General features: G+C 42.3%; 1 protein-coding gene across 1 annotated transcript; it reads right to left on the reverse strand.

The window, feature by feature from the left end:
* Positions 1–1,403: 1,403 nt before the first annotated feature.
* Positions 1,404–14,481, reverse strand: LOC121539447 (bone morphogenetic protein 4). Its single transcript, XM_041847947.2, has 4 exons — positions 14,187–14,481; positions 9,301–9,423; positions 6,657–7,021; positions 1,404–3,092 (listed from the first exon to the last, which is right to left on the reverse strand). Exons 3-4 carry the CDS (start codon positions 7,012–7,014, stop codon positions 2,227–2,229), a joined length of 1,224 nt encoding a protein of 407 aa, XP_041703881.1. The 5' UTR covers positions 7,015–7,021; positions 9,301–9,423; positions 14,187–14,481; the 3' UTR covers positions 1,404–2,226.
* Positions 14,482–15,698: the final 1,217 nt, after the last annotated feature.

A 15,698-nucleotide genomic window follows, 5' to 3' on the forward strand; every position in this document is an offset into this window, starting at 1 on the left:
ACAAAGTTCAGGTTTCGTCTCCTTCAAGTTGGTGGCAGCTCAGTTGCCACAAGTTTTGGTTTTACAAAGCACTTCATTTTAACAGTGTAGGTGGGATAATGACCAGGCAGACAATTACCACAACTTGCTGATGTTATCTAAACTCAGGAGATCAGTTGAAATGTGTGTAATTGCGCTGTCAAGCTGCTAAAAAGAAGAACTCCCCTCTGCCTTCAGCCACTTCAAAGGGAAATTATTTTATTTTCAGCCTCTCTCTTTTTGAAGAGGCTATGCCTGATATGCTGGCATCAAAGGCAAGCCCAACAGCCGTCCAAGAGCCCGAGGTTGACTGTGGTAAACTTCTCTGAGGTGAGCAGAAATCATGGAATGACTAAATAACACCAGCAAAACCATGCCATACACATTCCATTGCAATATAGACAAGTCGACCATATAATTCCACCAGCCAACCTATGATTTTAAATGATAATTGAGTAAACCAAAAATATTGGCACATTAATTTACGTTACTTTAGCAATTGGGAGGTTCATTGAAAATCATCATATTTTTTTTTAGGTCAAACCCTTCAGAAACAACCGGCTGACCTCAACCATGGCAAAAAGGCTAGTTTGGGTTTGAGTGACACCCGTGGTGATGCATTTTGTCTCGAATTGGAGGCATTGCTTTTTCTGAGTCTGTTGGGCATTGGGGAAAAAATGTATGCCTTCTACTCTTTCCAAGCATGCAGGCATTAAACATTTCCAAGCTAAGTTGGCAAAATATTATTTTTCAAATAATGCCAAATGTATTTATCTTACGACATGTCCCCTAGCCTATACTAAGCTCATGCAGGGACATGGGGTGAATGCTACATACAGTGTAACGTCCTGAAAAGTTCAAAAGACTCCCCTCTCCTAACGTTATCACATAATTTGGCGCAGTCGTCCGATTGTAAATAAGTGATGTAGAAGTGCATTGTCTAATGGGGCACAAGTTGGAGACAGGCGTCTTTATTCTGTCGGCATGAGCCGTCGAAGACAAAGGCAGGAGACAGATGGTCTAACCTTTGATTCTTCAGAGAACGGGTATCGCCATGTGTCAGTGTATGACGCATCGGCCACAGTCGTGCCCCCAACGCTAAACCGTCGGAAACAATTGGATCACTTCTCAACTGTCTCCAACAATCAATTTCAACTATCCGCCCAGACGGCAATTGGATTAGCGAGTGTCTAACCACCGCACATGTTAAACTAATTGACATAAAAGTGAAATTTGAGCATATTGTAGCCTATCCCCAAGTATCCCATGCCTAGGCCTATGTGGTCTCCAACTGTTGCATTATTCTTTATGCTTATAAATGGCTAAAAGTTATCTTCATCTTACAGCTATGTAGAGAAATTACTAAAATCAAGTGTGAATCACTCCAAGTTGGATAATGCCAGATATGAAACCGAACATTATTTTATTTGGGAGAGACAGAGCATCAGAAAGATTCCTCTGTTATAATGAATTGCAACAATTACTTGAGTACATTTTCAAAAGTATCAGACCCAAACATGTTAAATACAAACTCATATAAAACAGTCATGGACCTTTGCTGTCAACTTTTCATTTTTCCCAACCCATATTATCTGATAGATTTGTACAATTCTATAAAATAATCTAATTGTTACTCAAGGGATTTATCTAATAAAATAATTGGTTTAAAGATCAATGTAAAGAGGTGAATTAAAATCAATGCACATTTCTGATTACTTCAACTGATTCATAACAAATCAGTGTTGTGATAATTTCACACAGTGCTCTAATTTAAGTACACAATTGGTGCTTCTTATGATCTGCTCAAATGTAATATTGGAAGGCAATTTATCTTTTAATTTTTAAATGTATATAATATAAAAGCAATAAATATTACCAGTAAATAAACTTTGTTATTTTTTATTTTTTTTATACTATTTTCTCATTTTAAAAACCTTATACAATCTAATATACATTATGAAAAGTTGTACAGCTTTTTATTTATGTTTAAAATAAGGACTCACTTTTATTTTTTTATATGTAGATATAAATATATATATATATATTGTCAAAATATATGATCATATTGTCAAGGAAACCAAAATATTTGACAAACATACATTGCAACATAAAAGTTATAAATAAAGGTCCAAGTGAAGATTTTTGGGAGTAAAGTGGGGTCTTTTCTTAGCGTCTGTGCTGCCTGCCTTAAGTTGCCCATAGTCAGTGTTAGCGGCAGCCGCACCCTTCCACTACCATTTCCTGGTAGTTTTTTAGGACTACCTTGTCGTGTTCGTCCAGGTAGAGCATGGAGATGGCACTGAGCTCCGTGGGCACGCAGCAGGCCTTGGGAATGTTGGTGTTCACCGAGTTCACCAACGTCTGCACGATGGCGTGGTTGGTAGAGTTCAGGTGGTCTGCCAGGGGGAAGGGGCACTCCCCATGGCAGTAGTATGCCTGGTACCCTGGGGGCGCCACTATCCAGTCATTCCAGCCTACATCACTGAAGTCCACGTAGAGCGCGTGACGGCGGCAGTTGCGGTTGCGCTTACGCCCCCGCTGCTTTGGGCTGCGCTTGGCCCGGCGCGTCAACGGGTGGCCCTTGCCGTCGTGGCCGAAGGTGACCAACAGGGGGCGTAGCTGCTCCCAGTCCTCTCCGGGCTCCTGGTGCAGTGAGCGGCTGATGCGCACGTGGCGGCCCTGGTGGCGCGGTGTCTGGTTGAGGTGCTGGACCTCCACAGCCAGCCCGTGGTTGGGTAGGCGCTCCCGTGTCCAACGCAGCAAGGCGGGGCTCACGTCGAAGCTCTCCCAGCGCGAGGCGTTATGGCGAACCAGCCGCGTGTCCAAGAGCCGCGTGATTAGCTGCCCGGCCCGCGGGGGCTTCAGCACCTCGTACACGTTTATCCGGTGGAGCCCCTCCTTGTCCCCCCCGCTTCCCGAAATGGCCTCGTCGATCTGCTGCCGGAACAGACGCAGCTCGGCCGACGAGAGCAGCTCGTCCTCTGGTATGCTGCTGAGGTTGAAGAGGAAGCGCAGCGGGACGGCCTCGCCGTTCTTCGTCTGAAGCTCGCCCGGATGAACCCGCTCCATGTGTTCTGAGAAAGAAAACCGGACAGAGTCAATGTCAGCACTTTTACCAAGGGAGTCTGTACAGGCTGCCATCTTGACTCTAATGAAAGCCTGTATAGGTTTGATTTAAGAGTTCATCCTTGAACTTCAGATTCCAGTTCAATGGGAACAAACTGTTGACCTCTGTGAGCTCTCAAATGAAGGACCTTGCATGAAACATTTGGTAAGATATTCCCTTCCCTTCCCTCTTGTTACTATTCACTTGTTCCCTCCAAAACAATTACACCGTCGGTTGTTTAAATCAGTTCCCTTTCTGTCAATCTTCAGTGTAACATGCTTTAATTGACACAAAATAATGTCCAAGTTCGCTTGAGATAGCCTCCGGGGACTGAGCGTACAAATATACATTGTCTATACTTCCTTACCTATCCATAAGGATCTTCCAGGACTTCCCACAATGCCTTTCTCTGAGCACTTTGCTGAAACATGCATTACTTAGAGGGTGGTGATTAACGTACCGCAGCTACAGTATAAACATAGTAGAGGGTAGCTATTCCTTGCACAGTCTGCAGATTTCTGGCAAGATCACCATTGTTGGGAAAGGAATGTTGTGTCTACTATTTTTCTGCTCAATCTGGCCCTGTTATTTCACACCCAGGCCTTAATCTTACCCAGGTGGTTCTCATTATTAAAACCTGCTGTGTTTTTTGATTGGCTCTGCAGTTTGTTAACTGGGGACATTTATCATTTTCATCATGAATAATCATTACGGATTCCCACAGACAATCCTTTGGTGGTGGAGCAGCTAGGCAGCTAAGACTAAGTGGAGGCCTGAAAAACACTGTTTTTTTTTTTACAATTGTTTGAATTCCTGGAGTATTCAGTGGGTAATTGCATCTTTAACCTCATTTGTCCCTGTACAGTTTTTCCCAACGTGACACTAACATGTTTCTCTTTTCACATAGTTTTCCTTCCATAGCTCTGTCATTGTAAACTTGAACTTGGTGCCTTGACTAAGAATCTTATTACCTTGTAGTGATCCTAAAAAATTGACTAAATTGAAGCGTTATATAATGGAATTTAAAACAAACAACTTAGTTTGATCTTATTTATCCCGCTCAAAAAAAGGCTCCAAGCATGTTATTAGCATAGCTTGACAGTGGGAAACAAAACACCCAAAGAGAGCAGTAGAAACAGATATTCAAGACAGCACACACACACACACACACACACACACACACATTGCATCATAGACAGGCAGCTGAGCCTCCTTGTTCCTGAATGGCCTTGGTGCTGTGCTGTGCGGTGTTAGACAGTGTGTTAGACAGGCCCCATTAAGGCTGACTAATCCCTACTCCCCCGAGGGAAGACATGTTCTTCTTCAGCCCTTCAGCTCTGCCTGTTCGTCCAGCCCTCCATCCACTATAATACACTACTGTCACACTGTGTATGATCTCTGGATTACACAAGACAAATATCTGATTTAGAGCACATACTTTAGCCACATATGTTATGGGAAGGTTCTTACTGCACATAAATAGCCTACATGTTTACCTCTCTTTTTACATGAAGCCTGTTATAAAACGGTTATTTCTGACTGGGCTATCCATATTACACTTACATCTTGTATAGTTCTCAGTATACATTTAGCATCCATGCTAACGTATCTCTCTTACACAAACTATGGATAACCAAGGACTACCATGTAGGGGTGTGAACATTTAAACGTTAAAATGAAACTGGGATCTTTAACTTAAAAAAAATAAATAAGAAAAATCCTCAACAAAATTTTAATCACAGTGCAGGTGGCTCACCTGCTCTTTCTCTTCGCTAATGATGCAAGAGTGTGTTCAGTCTTCGGTCTGTTGTGTGTAGAATATCCTAGCCTATTCATTGATGATAGGCCCTGCTTTACTGAAGTTGCGAGACATCGCAAGCCAAGAAATGTCCAAATATAGCATTTCATTTGCGAGATACAGCTTTGGATTGCCGATAGATAGGGCTAGTGCACGGTTCTGACTCCATCTGCCTGGTGGCCGACCTGCCTATATTGTGCCCCTCCCCTCTCTCTCTGTCCTTTGCTAGCTCTCTATGAAAAATGTGAGTGTTTGTGTTCCCGGAAGTACGGCAACTAATCAGTCTCCCCCGTTCCAAAAATACTGAAGCTTAGGAGTCGATTACTAGCAGAAGATGTGTTTTATTTCTACTAAATGTCTTGGTAAGTCACGGTATTTAACAAACTTTAAAGTACTTTTTTAAGAGAGAGTGGTCTGCGAGCAGGCAGCGCGAGATTATTTGATTGACAGTTCTGGTCGCATAGTGATGGACGTTAGTCCCACTTCAGAGAGGATTTCGTGTCTGCATTTAAAAAGCAGTAGTGTACCCTTACAGAGAAACAAACATGCTGTAGCCGAGGCGCTTTCACGGGCATATAATTGTGGTAGATATAACTTAATTGCCTGGGCCTAGCAGTCATACATACAGTACGTAATAGGACCATTATTCTGCATTGTGAATTGACGTGGAATTGTATGATATTTTCTTATCGTTAAAAGTTAAGTTAGAGAGTCTGCACTCCAGCTCTGCAGAGTTCTACAGTCTGTCTGCTCTGCTCCCAGTGCCCACATTGTTGGCAGGAGGGACTTTATTTAGAAGGCTGCAGAGTAGCGTTAAAGATAATTGCTTGTTGAGGAAGGTCCCTCTTAAAGGGCCCTAGCTCCATCTTAACTGGAGACATGAGAGAGAGAGGCACACTACTGCTGGCCAAAGGCTTTTTTAAGCCCTTGTGCTGGGTGGGGTGAGAAGTGTAACTCAATAATATTAAGGTATGCTTTTCCTTGAGCTGCTAACCAAACACGCAGCTGGCTTTGTCGGACCGCAGATTCTCTCAGGAGGAGGGGAAATTGTCTGACTGAATTCTTGCCCCCTCTTTGGCCACCATTTTGTGACCACATCCTTAGATTTCATAGTTTATGTTGAAGGTGGGAGGGGATGTCTTATATTTATGTTTAAGTGGTGTAGGAAATGTAGCATTTTCCCATTATTGTTTTTGATGAGAGATGGGGATTCTTTGCTTACGGGTCCACACCCAGGCTAATAAAATACGTGGTGGGAGATATGTGTTGCTGCCATCACTATTGGAATGTTATTAAATGGGGATGGACTGTTGATGTCCAGAAAATAAAAATGGTTCAATATTTTTTTTAGGGAAGGCAGTGCTTCATTCCAAACCATTTGCTGTTTCAGGTGCTGGTTGGCCAATTACCTTGACTTACTGTATATTTTCTATATAGAGCTCTGTACATGGATTCTATAATGGGGCATATGTTATAGACATGCACTGTAACTGTACGCTCCATGAAATATGCACTTTTCCCATACTTACCAGAGAGAAGGTTATATCACCTCTGGATATCCACATGTACTCATAATCCATGCATATCTCTCTTTCTGATCAATATATTGATTAGATTTGGGGCATAGCCCTGGGTCTGAGGATAAGGCATTAAGGTATTGCACAACAGTTATTACCAATGTGGTCCTCTGTACAGACAGACAGACATTTACCCACTCACTCGCTCTCTCTTTACCTTCGTGGTGGAAGCCCCTCACGGTGTTGGCGCGGCTAGCCGACCTCTCGGGGTACTCGAAGGCGGCGTCATGAGCACCGGCCTCCTCGGCCTCACCCGACTGCAGTCGGTAGAGGTCCAGCATGTAGCGTGGCACGGTGGCCGAGCGGCTGGGCCGCGGTCGCCTCTGCAGCCCAAACATGTGCAGCAGCGTGGCCTCAAAGTCCCGCAGCAGTTCATGGCTCTGACCAGCCGTCCGACTCTGCAGGCCCGGGGCTTTCTTCTTCCCTTCCTCAGGTATCAGACTAGCATGGATGCTCTCTCCCAGCAGGACTTGGCATAATAAAATGACCATCAGCATTCGATTACCAGGAATCATGATGTCTCTGGGAAGGCAAAGACAGAGCTAAAATAAATACAGTGCCTTGCAAAAGTATTCATCCCCCTTGGTGTTTTTCCTATTTTGTTGCATTACAACCTGTAATTTAAATGGATTTTTATTTGGATTTCATGTAATGGACATACACAAAATAGTCCAAATTGGTGAAGTGAAATGAAAAAAATAACGTATTATTTAACTTATTAAAATATTATAAAAAATAAATAACGAAAAAGTGGTGCGTGCATATGTATTCACGCCCTTTGCCTTGGAGCCCCTAAATAAGATCTGGTGCAACCAATTACCTTCAGAAGTCACATAATTAGTTAAATAAAGTCCACCTGTGTGCAATCTAAGTGTCACATGATCTGTCACATGATCTCAGTATATATACACCTGTTCTGAAAGGCCCCAGAGTCTGCAACACCACTAAGCAAGGGACACCACCAAGCAAGCGGCACCATGAAGACCAAGGAGCTCTCCAAACAGGTCAGGGACAAAGTTGTGGAGAAGTACAGATCAGGGTTGGGTTATAAAAAAATATCTGAAACTTTGAACATCCCACGGAGCACCATTAAATCCATTATTACAAAATGGAAAGAATATGGCACCACAACAAACCTGCCAAGAGAGGGCCGCCCACCAAAACTCACGGACCAGGCAAGGAGGGCATTAATCAGAGAGGCAACAAAGACACCAAAGATAACCCTGAAGGAGCTGCAAAGATTGGAGTATCTGTCCATAGGACCTCTTTAAGCGGTACACTCCACAGAGCTGGGCTTTACAGAAGAGTGGCCAGAAAAAATCCATTGCTTAAAGAAGAAAATAAGCAAACATGTTTGGTGTTTGCCAACAGGCATGTGGGAGACTCCCCAAACATATGGAAGAAGGTACTCTGTTCAGATGAGACTAAAATTGAGCTTTTTGGCCATCAAGGAAAATGCTATGTCTGGCGCAAACCCAACACCTCTTATCACCCCGAGAACACCAACCCCACAGTGAAGCATGGTGGTAGCAGCATCATGCTGTGGGGATGTTTTTCATCGGCAGGGACTGGGAAACTGGTCAGAATTGAAGGAATGATGGATAGCGCTAAATACATGGAAATTCTTGAGGGAAACCTGTTACAGTCTTCCAGATATTTGAGACTGGGATGGAGGTTCACCTTCCAGCAGGACAATGACCCTAAGCATACTGCTAAAGCAACACTTGAGTGGTTTAAGGGGAAACATTTAAATGTCTTGGAATGGCCTAGTCAAAGCCCAGACATCAATCCAATTGAGAATCAGTGGTATGACTTAAAGATTGCTGTACACCAGTGGAACCCATTCAACTTGAAGGAGCTGGAGCAGTTTTGCCTTGAAGAATGGGCAAAAATCCCAGTGGCTAGATGTTCCAAGCTCATAGAGACATACCCCAAGAGACTTGCAGCTGTAATTGCTGCAAAAGGTGGCTCTACAAAGTATTGACTTTGGGGGGGGTAGGCATGTTGTGTAAATCAAATGATACAAACCCCCCAAAAATCAATTTTAATTCCAGGTTGTAAGGCAACAAAATAGGAAAAATGCCAAGGGGGGTGAATAATTTCGCAAGCCACAGTACGTGGTTGGTAGAGGTAGGGTGTTTAAAAGAAGACAGGAAGTGTGTGAGAGAGAGTGAATAGAAAGAAAGAGAGAGACCTCTGTTATGTGACATTCAACATTTGTCTACCCTTCCTATATCTCCTTATGTTTCTAACATAACCTCCACCCTGTAGGACCCTTCACTAATGTTCTCACTGTAAATGTCCTCTAATTGGTTATAATTGACCTGTCTGGCTTGTTTACAGTGAAATGGCCTCCGATCAGATATCCTCCCTATGCAGTTTATCTCTGGCGACATCCTCCAAGAGTAAACAGCTGGTTTAAAAACACAGATTTTTGAATGGAATCTTGGGGCCATTCTTTTTACCCTCTCTCTCTCTCTCTCTCCTCCACTATGATTAGACACATAGGAGAAACAGCCCTGGGGTCAAAGCAAATTCTTAACTCGTTAAGTAGCCGAGTCCCTCATAAGTCTGACCCGACCAAGGAGTCAATGAAAGGACCATGTGCCGCACATTCCACCAACATTTTCTCTGTAAAAGTCAGACTAGACGCTTTCCCTTTTCAGTAGTGCCATCGAGTTATTTAACATTAAAATATGACCAACCTCAAATCAATGTTCTGAGAAAAGTTAAGGGAGAAATGCAGAAAGCTGTGGCAATGGTGTCACATGGCATAAATTGAATTAGCGTGGTCCACTTACCGACAGAAAATAAAGCATGGGAAAACAGTCCATGTTTGTTGGGAGCCAGCAATGGACGCGTTCCTCAAGGAAATGTTATGTGGTGCTGGGGGGCTGCTTGAGAGCGTTGGAGTGACCCTGTTCCTGAAATTCACAGAAGAGAAAAAGGACATTGTAGTCATTGTAGTCTAGCCAGCGTAGAGGAAAATACTTCTGGCTTTGACTTAACATGTTTGTATGTGTGAGTGTGTGTGTAACCCAGTCTCTCTTTAAGGATTTTCACATAGACAAGTGGGGTAAAAGGTTACGCTAATGTTCTCTTTTCTGTAACTGGCAAGTCAGAGCAGGGAAACCGACTAAGAGCAGTTCACAGAAGTTTGATGCCTTTTCAGACACCACACATTAAATAGGACAGAAAATTAAACAGCAAAAACATTTAATGTAACAATATTATTTTCAAATGTTTTACTCCAAAATCTTCAGACTTTAGCAGACATATTTTTCAAGAGATCAAGCCACAACATCCATCTACACTTCATAAGCAATTCGTCTGTCAATTGAAAAACAAAATTGTCTTGCTTTTTCGTTGAGGTAGTAGGACCAAGTCATTGTAGAGAGCATACATTTACATAAACACTGCCGTGTCTATGCAAAACAGACAGGCAGAGTAGATGGACCCTCTCTTGTCCTCCCTCCTCATTAAGGCCAGCTATCAGATGGTTCATGATTGCTCTGTATTGATTAGTAGTGGATTAATCTGCATCCCAATGGCCTCAACAAAGGAGGCCAAAACCGCTTGATCTAGAAACTTAAAGAGCAACCCCCCGACCTGTGTGAACACCCATCTAAGTGCACCCATCAAGAAGAGACCCTCTTCTCCCCCCCCCACCCCACCCCACCCCACGTCCTCCCACCCTCCTTCCTTCAGTTGCACTGAGATCTGTGGAGCCGCTGATGACAGGCCTACTGCTCTGCTATTTGACCACATTGGCATCAATAGGCCCAAGGCCAACCACCATGGACTCAGACAAGTACTAATGCTTTTCTATATGCTGTCCTCCTGTCCTGCCTACTATAGTGTAAGTTAGACATACTGTATGTACTTACACACTATCTTTATAATAATATGGCATTTAGCAGACGCTTTTATCCAAAGTGACTTACAGTCATGCGTGCATAATTTTTTTTTGTGTACGTGTGGTCCCAGGGATCGAACCCACTACCTTGGCGTTACAAGCGCCGTGCTCTACCAGCTGAGCTACAGAGGACCTGTCTCAAAGAAGATCACTGCATTTCTATACTGTAGTCTCAAACCTGTGTGATATGAGTCTGTTGCACCTGGAGGTTTGTTTTCAAACCTGATCAAAAGCATAATTGGCTGTGTGAATGTTTTTATGTACATGTATTTTTACGCTGCACACAAGTAGCCCTTCGGGGACGATAAAGATCTATTGAATTGAATAGAACCTTGTTTTTCCAGACCAGCCAGACTTCACAAGAATTCACCACTGCAGTATATTAACAACAAGAATCTTGTTATCCAATACAATTCACACCAGACTGTCACAGCAAAGCAGTTCTAGAACTGAGACAATTCTCTCCAATCCCTCTATACACAGTGTTCTGTCCTGTAGATGGTTTACGCCCATTCTGTGGATCTATGACATCACAACAAGAGGGACTTGGCCTTAATGAATCTCTTGCTTAAACACACATTACTGAATCACACTAATAAAATTAACGAGTGTTTGTAAAATAGGGCCTGGGAAAACAACAGTGCCACAGAGCAGACGCTTCAACTCAATGGGTGAGAGCAACTCCGTGAGCATTTCGTCATCGGTTTGGAGCCCATTCTACTGGAACTGGACCAAGCATTACAACAGCAAAGATGCACATTAACAAGAACATTATGTGTACACTCACTGTGTGTGTGTGTGTGTGTGTGTGTGTGTGTGTGTGTCTGGGTTCATATCTCAGTGTTTATCTTTTTTCCCTCCATGGCTCACTGTACATGTAATCAAGGAAATCTTTAAACTTTTTTTGTAACAAAATTAGACATTGACCTTTGTGTGACCTTGTGTTCTTGGTCGTGACACAAGGTCCTGTGTTGTGTGAGTACTGACTGGTGTGTGTGTGTGTGTCTACCAGTCCGTGAGAACCATGGCGAAGAGGCAGTAGGGTTCTGAAAATGATCAGCTCTATTACCCATGGGGTGGAGGGATAACGTGTGTGTGCATCTCTGACAACAAACGCTCATTGTGCCGAGTGGCCTCTCCCATGATTACAGCGAATCAGACCGCTAAAAACAAAACAGTGACTACAGAACTTATTACAGAGCCACTTATTAAGTTGATGGATTCACCAAGTATGTTGATGACCTACGGCAGGTAGCCTAGCGGTTAAGGGCGTTGGGCCAGTAACCGAAAGGTTGCTGGTTCCAATCCCTGAGCCGACTAGGTGAAAAATCTGTTGATGTGCCCCTGAGCAAGACACTTAACCCCAATTGCTCATGTAAGTCACTCTGGATAAGAGTGTCTGCTAAATGAGTCAAATGTAAAATAAAATGACTGTGGTAGCTGTTCTAAAGAACATATAGGGATGTAACCAACAATGATGCTCATCACATTTCTTCCTCATTCTGCTCTTATATTGTAATAACCGCTGTATAAGAGGGTGTCTAAAAGGATAAATAACAATATGTTTGAACACTTTTATTGTTTGGGGTTATTCAGCTCACCAGCTGTGAGGCAGGCCTAAAGTAGGGGAGAGGGACAGTTAGGGAGAAAGTGTAAAATTCAAAGTCTGAGTTTTGGACTAAACGAGAGACAGCGCCACATTTTGCAATGAATGTACTGTAGCCCAGGGTGCAATTAGGCCTGGGCAGTTTGCTTCCTCTGGTTTGGCCTAGTCCTCCTCCCTAGGCCTTTATTTGACTCCTCTCCCTCATTCTCTCTGTGCCCCCCCCCAATCTCTCCCCTCCCTCTTTTTCTCTCCCTCCCTCTCTCTAACCAGAGATAATGTGATCAGACTATGCACATGGCCCTTTAGATGTGTTTCCTGAGGAATTTGACAGGGATGGGGGGGGTATTAAGTTCACAGAAGCATTCATATTCCATGTTTCTTTTTCATACAGTGGACATTTTGTATTCATTTAAAAAAAGCAAGGTACACTCTATGGGTAGGCATATACTTGGTTAAAGGTAAAGCATGATAGCTCTACTTATTTCTGACAATAAGTAGTGTACAAGAACAGCAGCAACATGCTTTTGAAGACAGTTCTAAGACTACAAATGGATGTTTCCAGTTATGTCTCCAAACATAGTCAATAATTATCAGTTGATCTATTATCTGTCAAACTCGTATTTTATATTTTAACCTTCTTATCAGTTAATTATACATTATTTAGTGTTTTTCCCAATTGAAGTTATAATAAAAGTGAATGGCCATATCTTCAGGGCCAAGCAACAGTTTGATGTGAAAGCAAAGTTATTGAAGCATGCGCCAATGCAGGTTCGTAGTTATTGTTGAATGATAAAACTATAACCGCTAATGATAAAAAAATATGTTTTCATCCCTTTTTTCCCCTTTGCTGTTTCTTGTTCTTCTTTCTAAATTATAGGCCTAAGCATCGGTCTGTTTGTACTTAGCAAGGAGGCCAACTTCTCAAAATTAAGAACAGATACGTTTACTCTTACTGTCAGCTTCATGCCCAAATGCTCTCTTAGAATGAACTTGCTGTAAACTGTGGAATTCTGTTGGAGTCATTAGTCATCAATTCAAACAAATGAGTAATGTAATGATTTAACAATTTGGAATAGGCTAGTGTAAATGGCTGCAGGAGGCCAGATTGAGTCCGTAGGCCTGTAAATATTTACGGTAAACCTACTGTCCCTCATTGTATTAATGAGATTTTCTACACAAACGTCTAAATTCGATAGGCTACATGGATCTTGATTCATTTGTGTATGTAAGCCATTTGTTTGTAGTAGCGGTAGAGATAAACAATGGTCCTACATTATTTATTCTCATAACACGTTGGAGATTGTTGTTTCCATTACGTTTTTAAATCCAGGCATTTGTTCTTAAATCACAATTGGGTATCGAAATTATCATTAAAAAATTTAACAAATAGGCTTTGGCATTTGAGAAATCTAAAATAGCCTAATTGAACTGTGTAGCATAGCTAAATTTACGCATGGAAGACCAGTGTCTCTTTGTCCAGGGGTGTCTAATCAATGAAAGTAGGCTTCGACTATAGGCCTATATATGGACTCAGTCCAAAATCTGACAAATCAGTAACAACCTGGAGATAAATGTTTTGATGAAAACGTGAGTGTAGCCATTCCAAACGGTTACCAAATAGGAAATACGCGCACAATACTGTTCGTGCAGGTGTCTAACCCAGTGCCAATTTATAAAAAAAAAAAACAACAACATCATAATCTATTTATGCAAGTTGCAACAGTTAAAAACTCCAAAAGTAAGTCTTCGTAACATTCTTTAGCAGAAAATGACCTTATTCGTTGTTCACTGTTTAACACGTTCTGGCACCATTGTCCTAGCGTGCGTCAGGATATACGGTAATCAATGTATTTCACTTCGGGTCAAATTATTTTAATGAAGTATCTCCAGTAATCGGATTAAATGCAATGGGATACATTTAATGTTCAGTATCACGAACATGAGACTGTGTTGATAGGCTAATATTCTCAATTATGCTATTTCAATCATTTACATTTATTTATAACAAAATATAAATGTAGCCCATCTGAGCCTTCTACTGCAACTTTGTAGGCTAATCTTGTAGGCTACGTGGATAGAGTTGACCGTAATTTTATAGGCTATATTGTTATGTCAATTTAATCGCATTCGAACATGCCACAGATATGAAGTTGAGCGGGGCTTACCATCAGTAGGGGTACAGGTAGTATCCTCGAGAAAAGTAAATATGACAAAAGAAAGTGCGAGCTCTCCACACGCAATGGAAGTCCAGGTGTAAAGCATGTACTGTAAACGCCGAATTAATTGATGGAGAGGTACGGTGGTGCCTTCGGATCATTAATTCCTTAACGACCCTCTAAAAAACAAGAGGCGAGAAGATGGCCGGAGACCGAAGCGGTATGAAGCAGCCTAGGTTTGCAGCGGGGTTCCTATCTCCAGAAGTTCATGAGGGCGGAACACTGCGCGGACAGGCGTACTCTCCAACTGATCATGCATCTATTGCCCATTGCCGTTTTTATGTGTCCGCCCTATTTAGCCTTCATGCCTCCTCCTACCCCCTCCGCCCCCACCCCCATCCCGCTGTTTCAAACACCTTAGATAAACCCCCTCCCCTCTCTCGAAGAGAAACACATTGTGCGCAATTTGTTTCGGCCTATAATAATGAGTTGAAACTTTCTAATATTATTATTTAAATTGCATTTCGGACTGTAATTTGTCTGTAATATGTAATACAACATTGCTACCCTGCAACTAATTATTCAGATAAATGTTTAATGCCAATCTTGTTAGTGCGTTCTGTTTTAGAGCGTGAGCGCGTTATTGTGTTTTGACTGAGTGCATCTGGTCAACACACCACACCACATAGCCTAAATTGGACATTCAATGTGTATTTTTTGACTGATGTGCGCGGAGCTGCATGCATACGCCTCAGCCCCACATTAGACCCATCACATAGCTAATAACGACATAATTGCGTGTCCCATTACGCCTTTCTATCTCCTCCTCAATCTCAATGCCTTTCATTGCTTATGGATAAACTATCTGTTCCCTTTCTTCAGCCTATCTGTGTACTGTGTTCCTATGGAAACGATGATCTGGGGTTCAAGGAACATTTGAGCTTTCTTTTTCAGAGGTCTTCTAAATTTGGTTTGTAATAGGCTACATTATCTGACTACCATGTGGAGTGACAAATTGTGCAAGCCATGGACAGTGGAATAGGAAGTGTCTTGCTACATTTTCACCTGAATATTCACCTGAATATTCCTTTCTACTTCTTCTGAAATATTTCACATATTAAGCAACCCTCAGACTAAATTAATGAAAGCTTGTAAGATGGTGGAGTGATAACACAAAAATGATGTAGGCTACCCCACACTAAAAACTCCATGGTTGAAAAATCCTTGTTGACTGGGTAATGGTTAAACAAGGGTTGCTGCTACACCTTACCCCATGGCCCTTCAGTACCAGTTAAGTCTTTAAGACACATATTTTTAAGACTGCAGGGTAGAGAAATTGGCAACATTTAATCTTAAAGCCTTAAATCTGCTCTGGATCTCTCTGGTTCTCTGGCCGGGGTCACGTAAGCATCCTGAGAAATGTACTGCTAGTGAGGGGATTAGGTTGAGATTGAACAGTGTTCTAAACAGGAAACGTTGGCAAGGGAACCTAATGCAAATGGCCGCTGTTGTTTCTCACGC

The sequence above is a fragment of the Coregonus clupeaformis genome, chromosome 25 (assembly GCF_020615455.1).
Source record: "Coregonus clupeaformis isolate EN_2021a chromosome 25, ASM2061545v1, whole genome shotgun sequence".
In the NCBI taxonomy this organism is placed as follows: domain Eukaryota; kingdom Metazoa; phylum Chordata; class Actinopteri; order Salmoniformes; family Salmonidae; genus Coregonus; species Coregonus clupeaformis.

Coding starts and splice junctions, on each gene's coding strand:
- LOC121539447 (XM_041847947.2), bottom strand. CDS start 7,014: ATGATTCCTGGTAATCGAATGCTGATGGTCATTTTATTATGCCAAGTC. Junction 3,093..6,656: donor GAGGGGCTTCCACCACGAAG/GTAAAGAGAGAG, acceptor TTTCTTTCTCAG/AACACATGGAGCGGGTTCAT.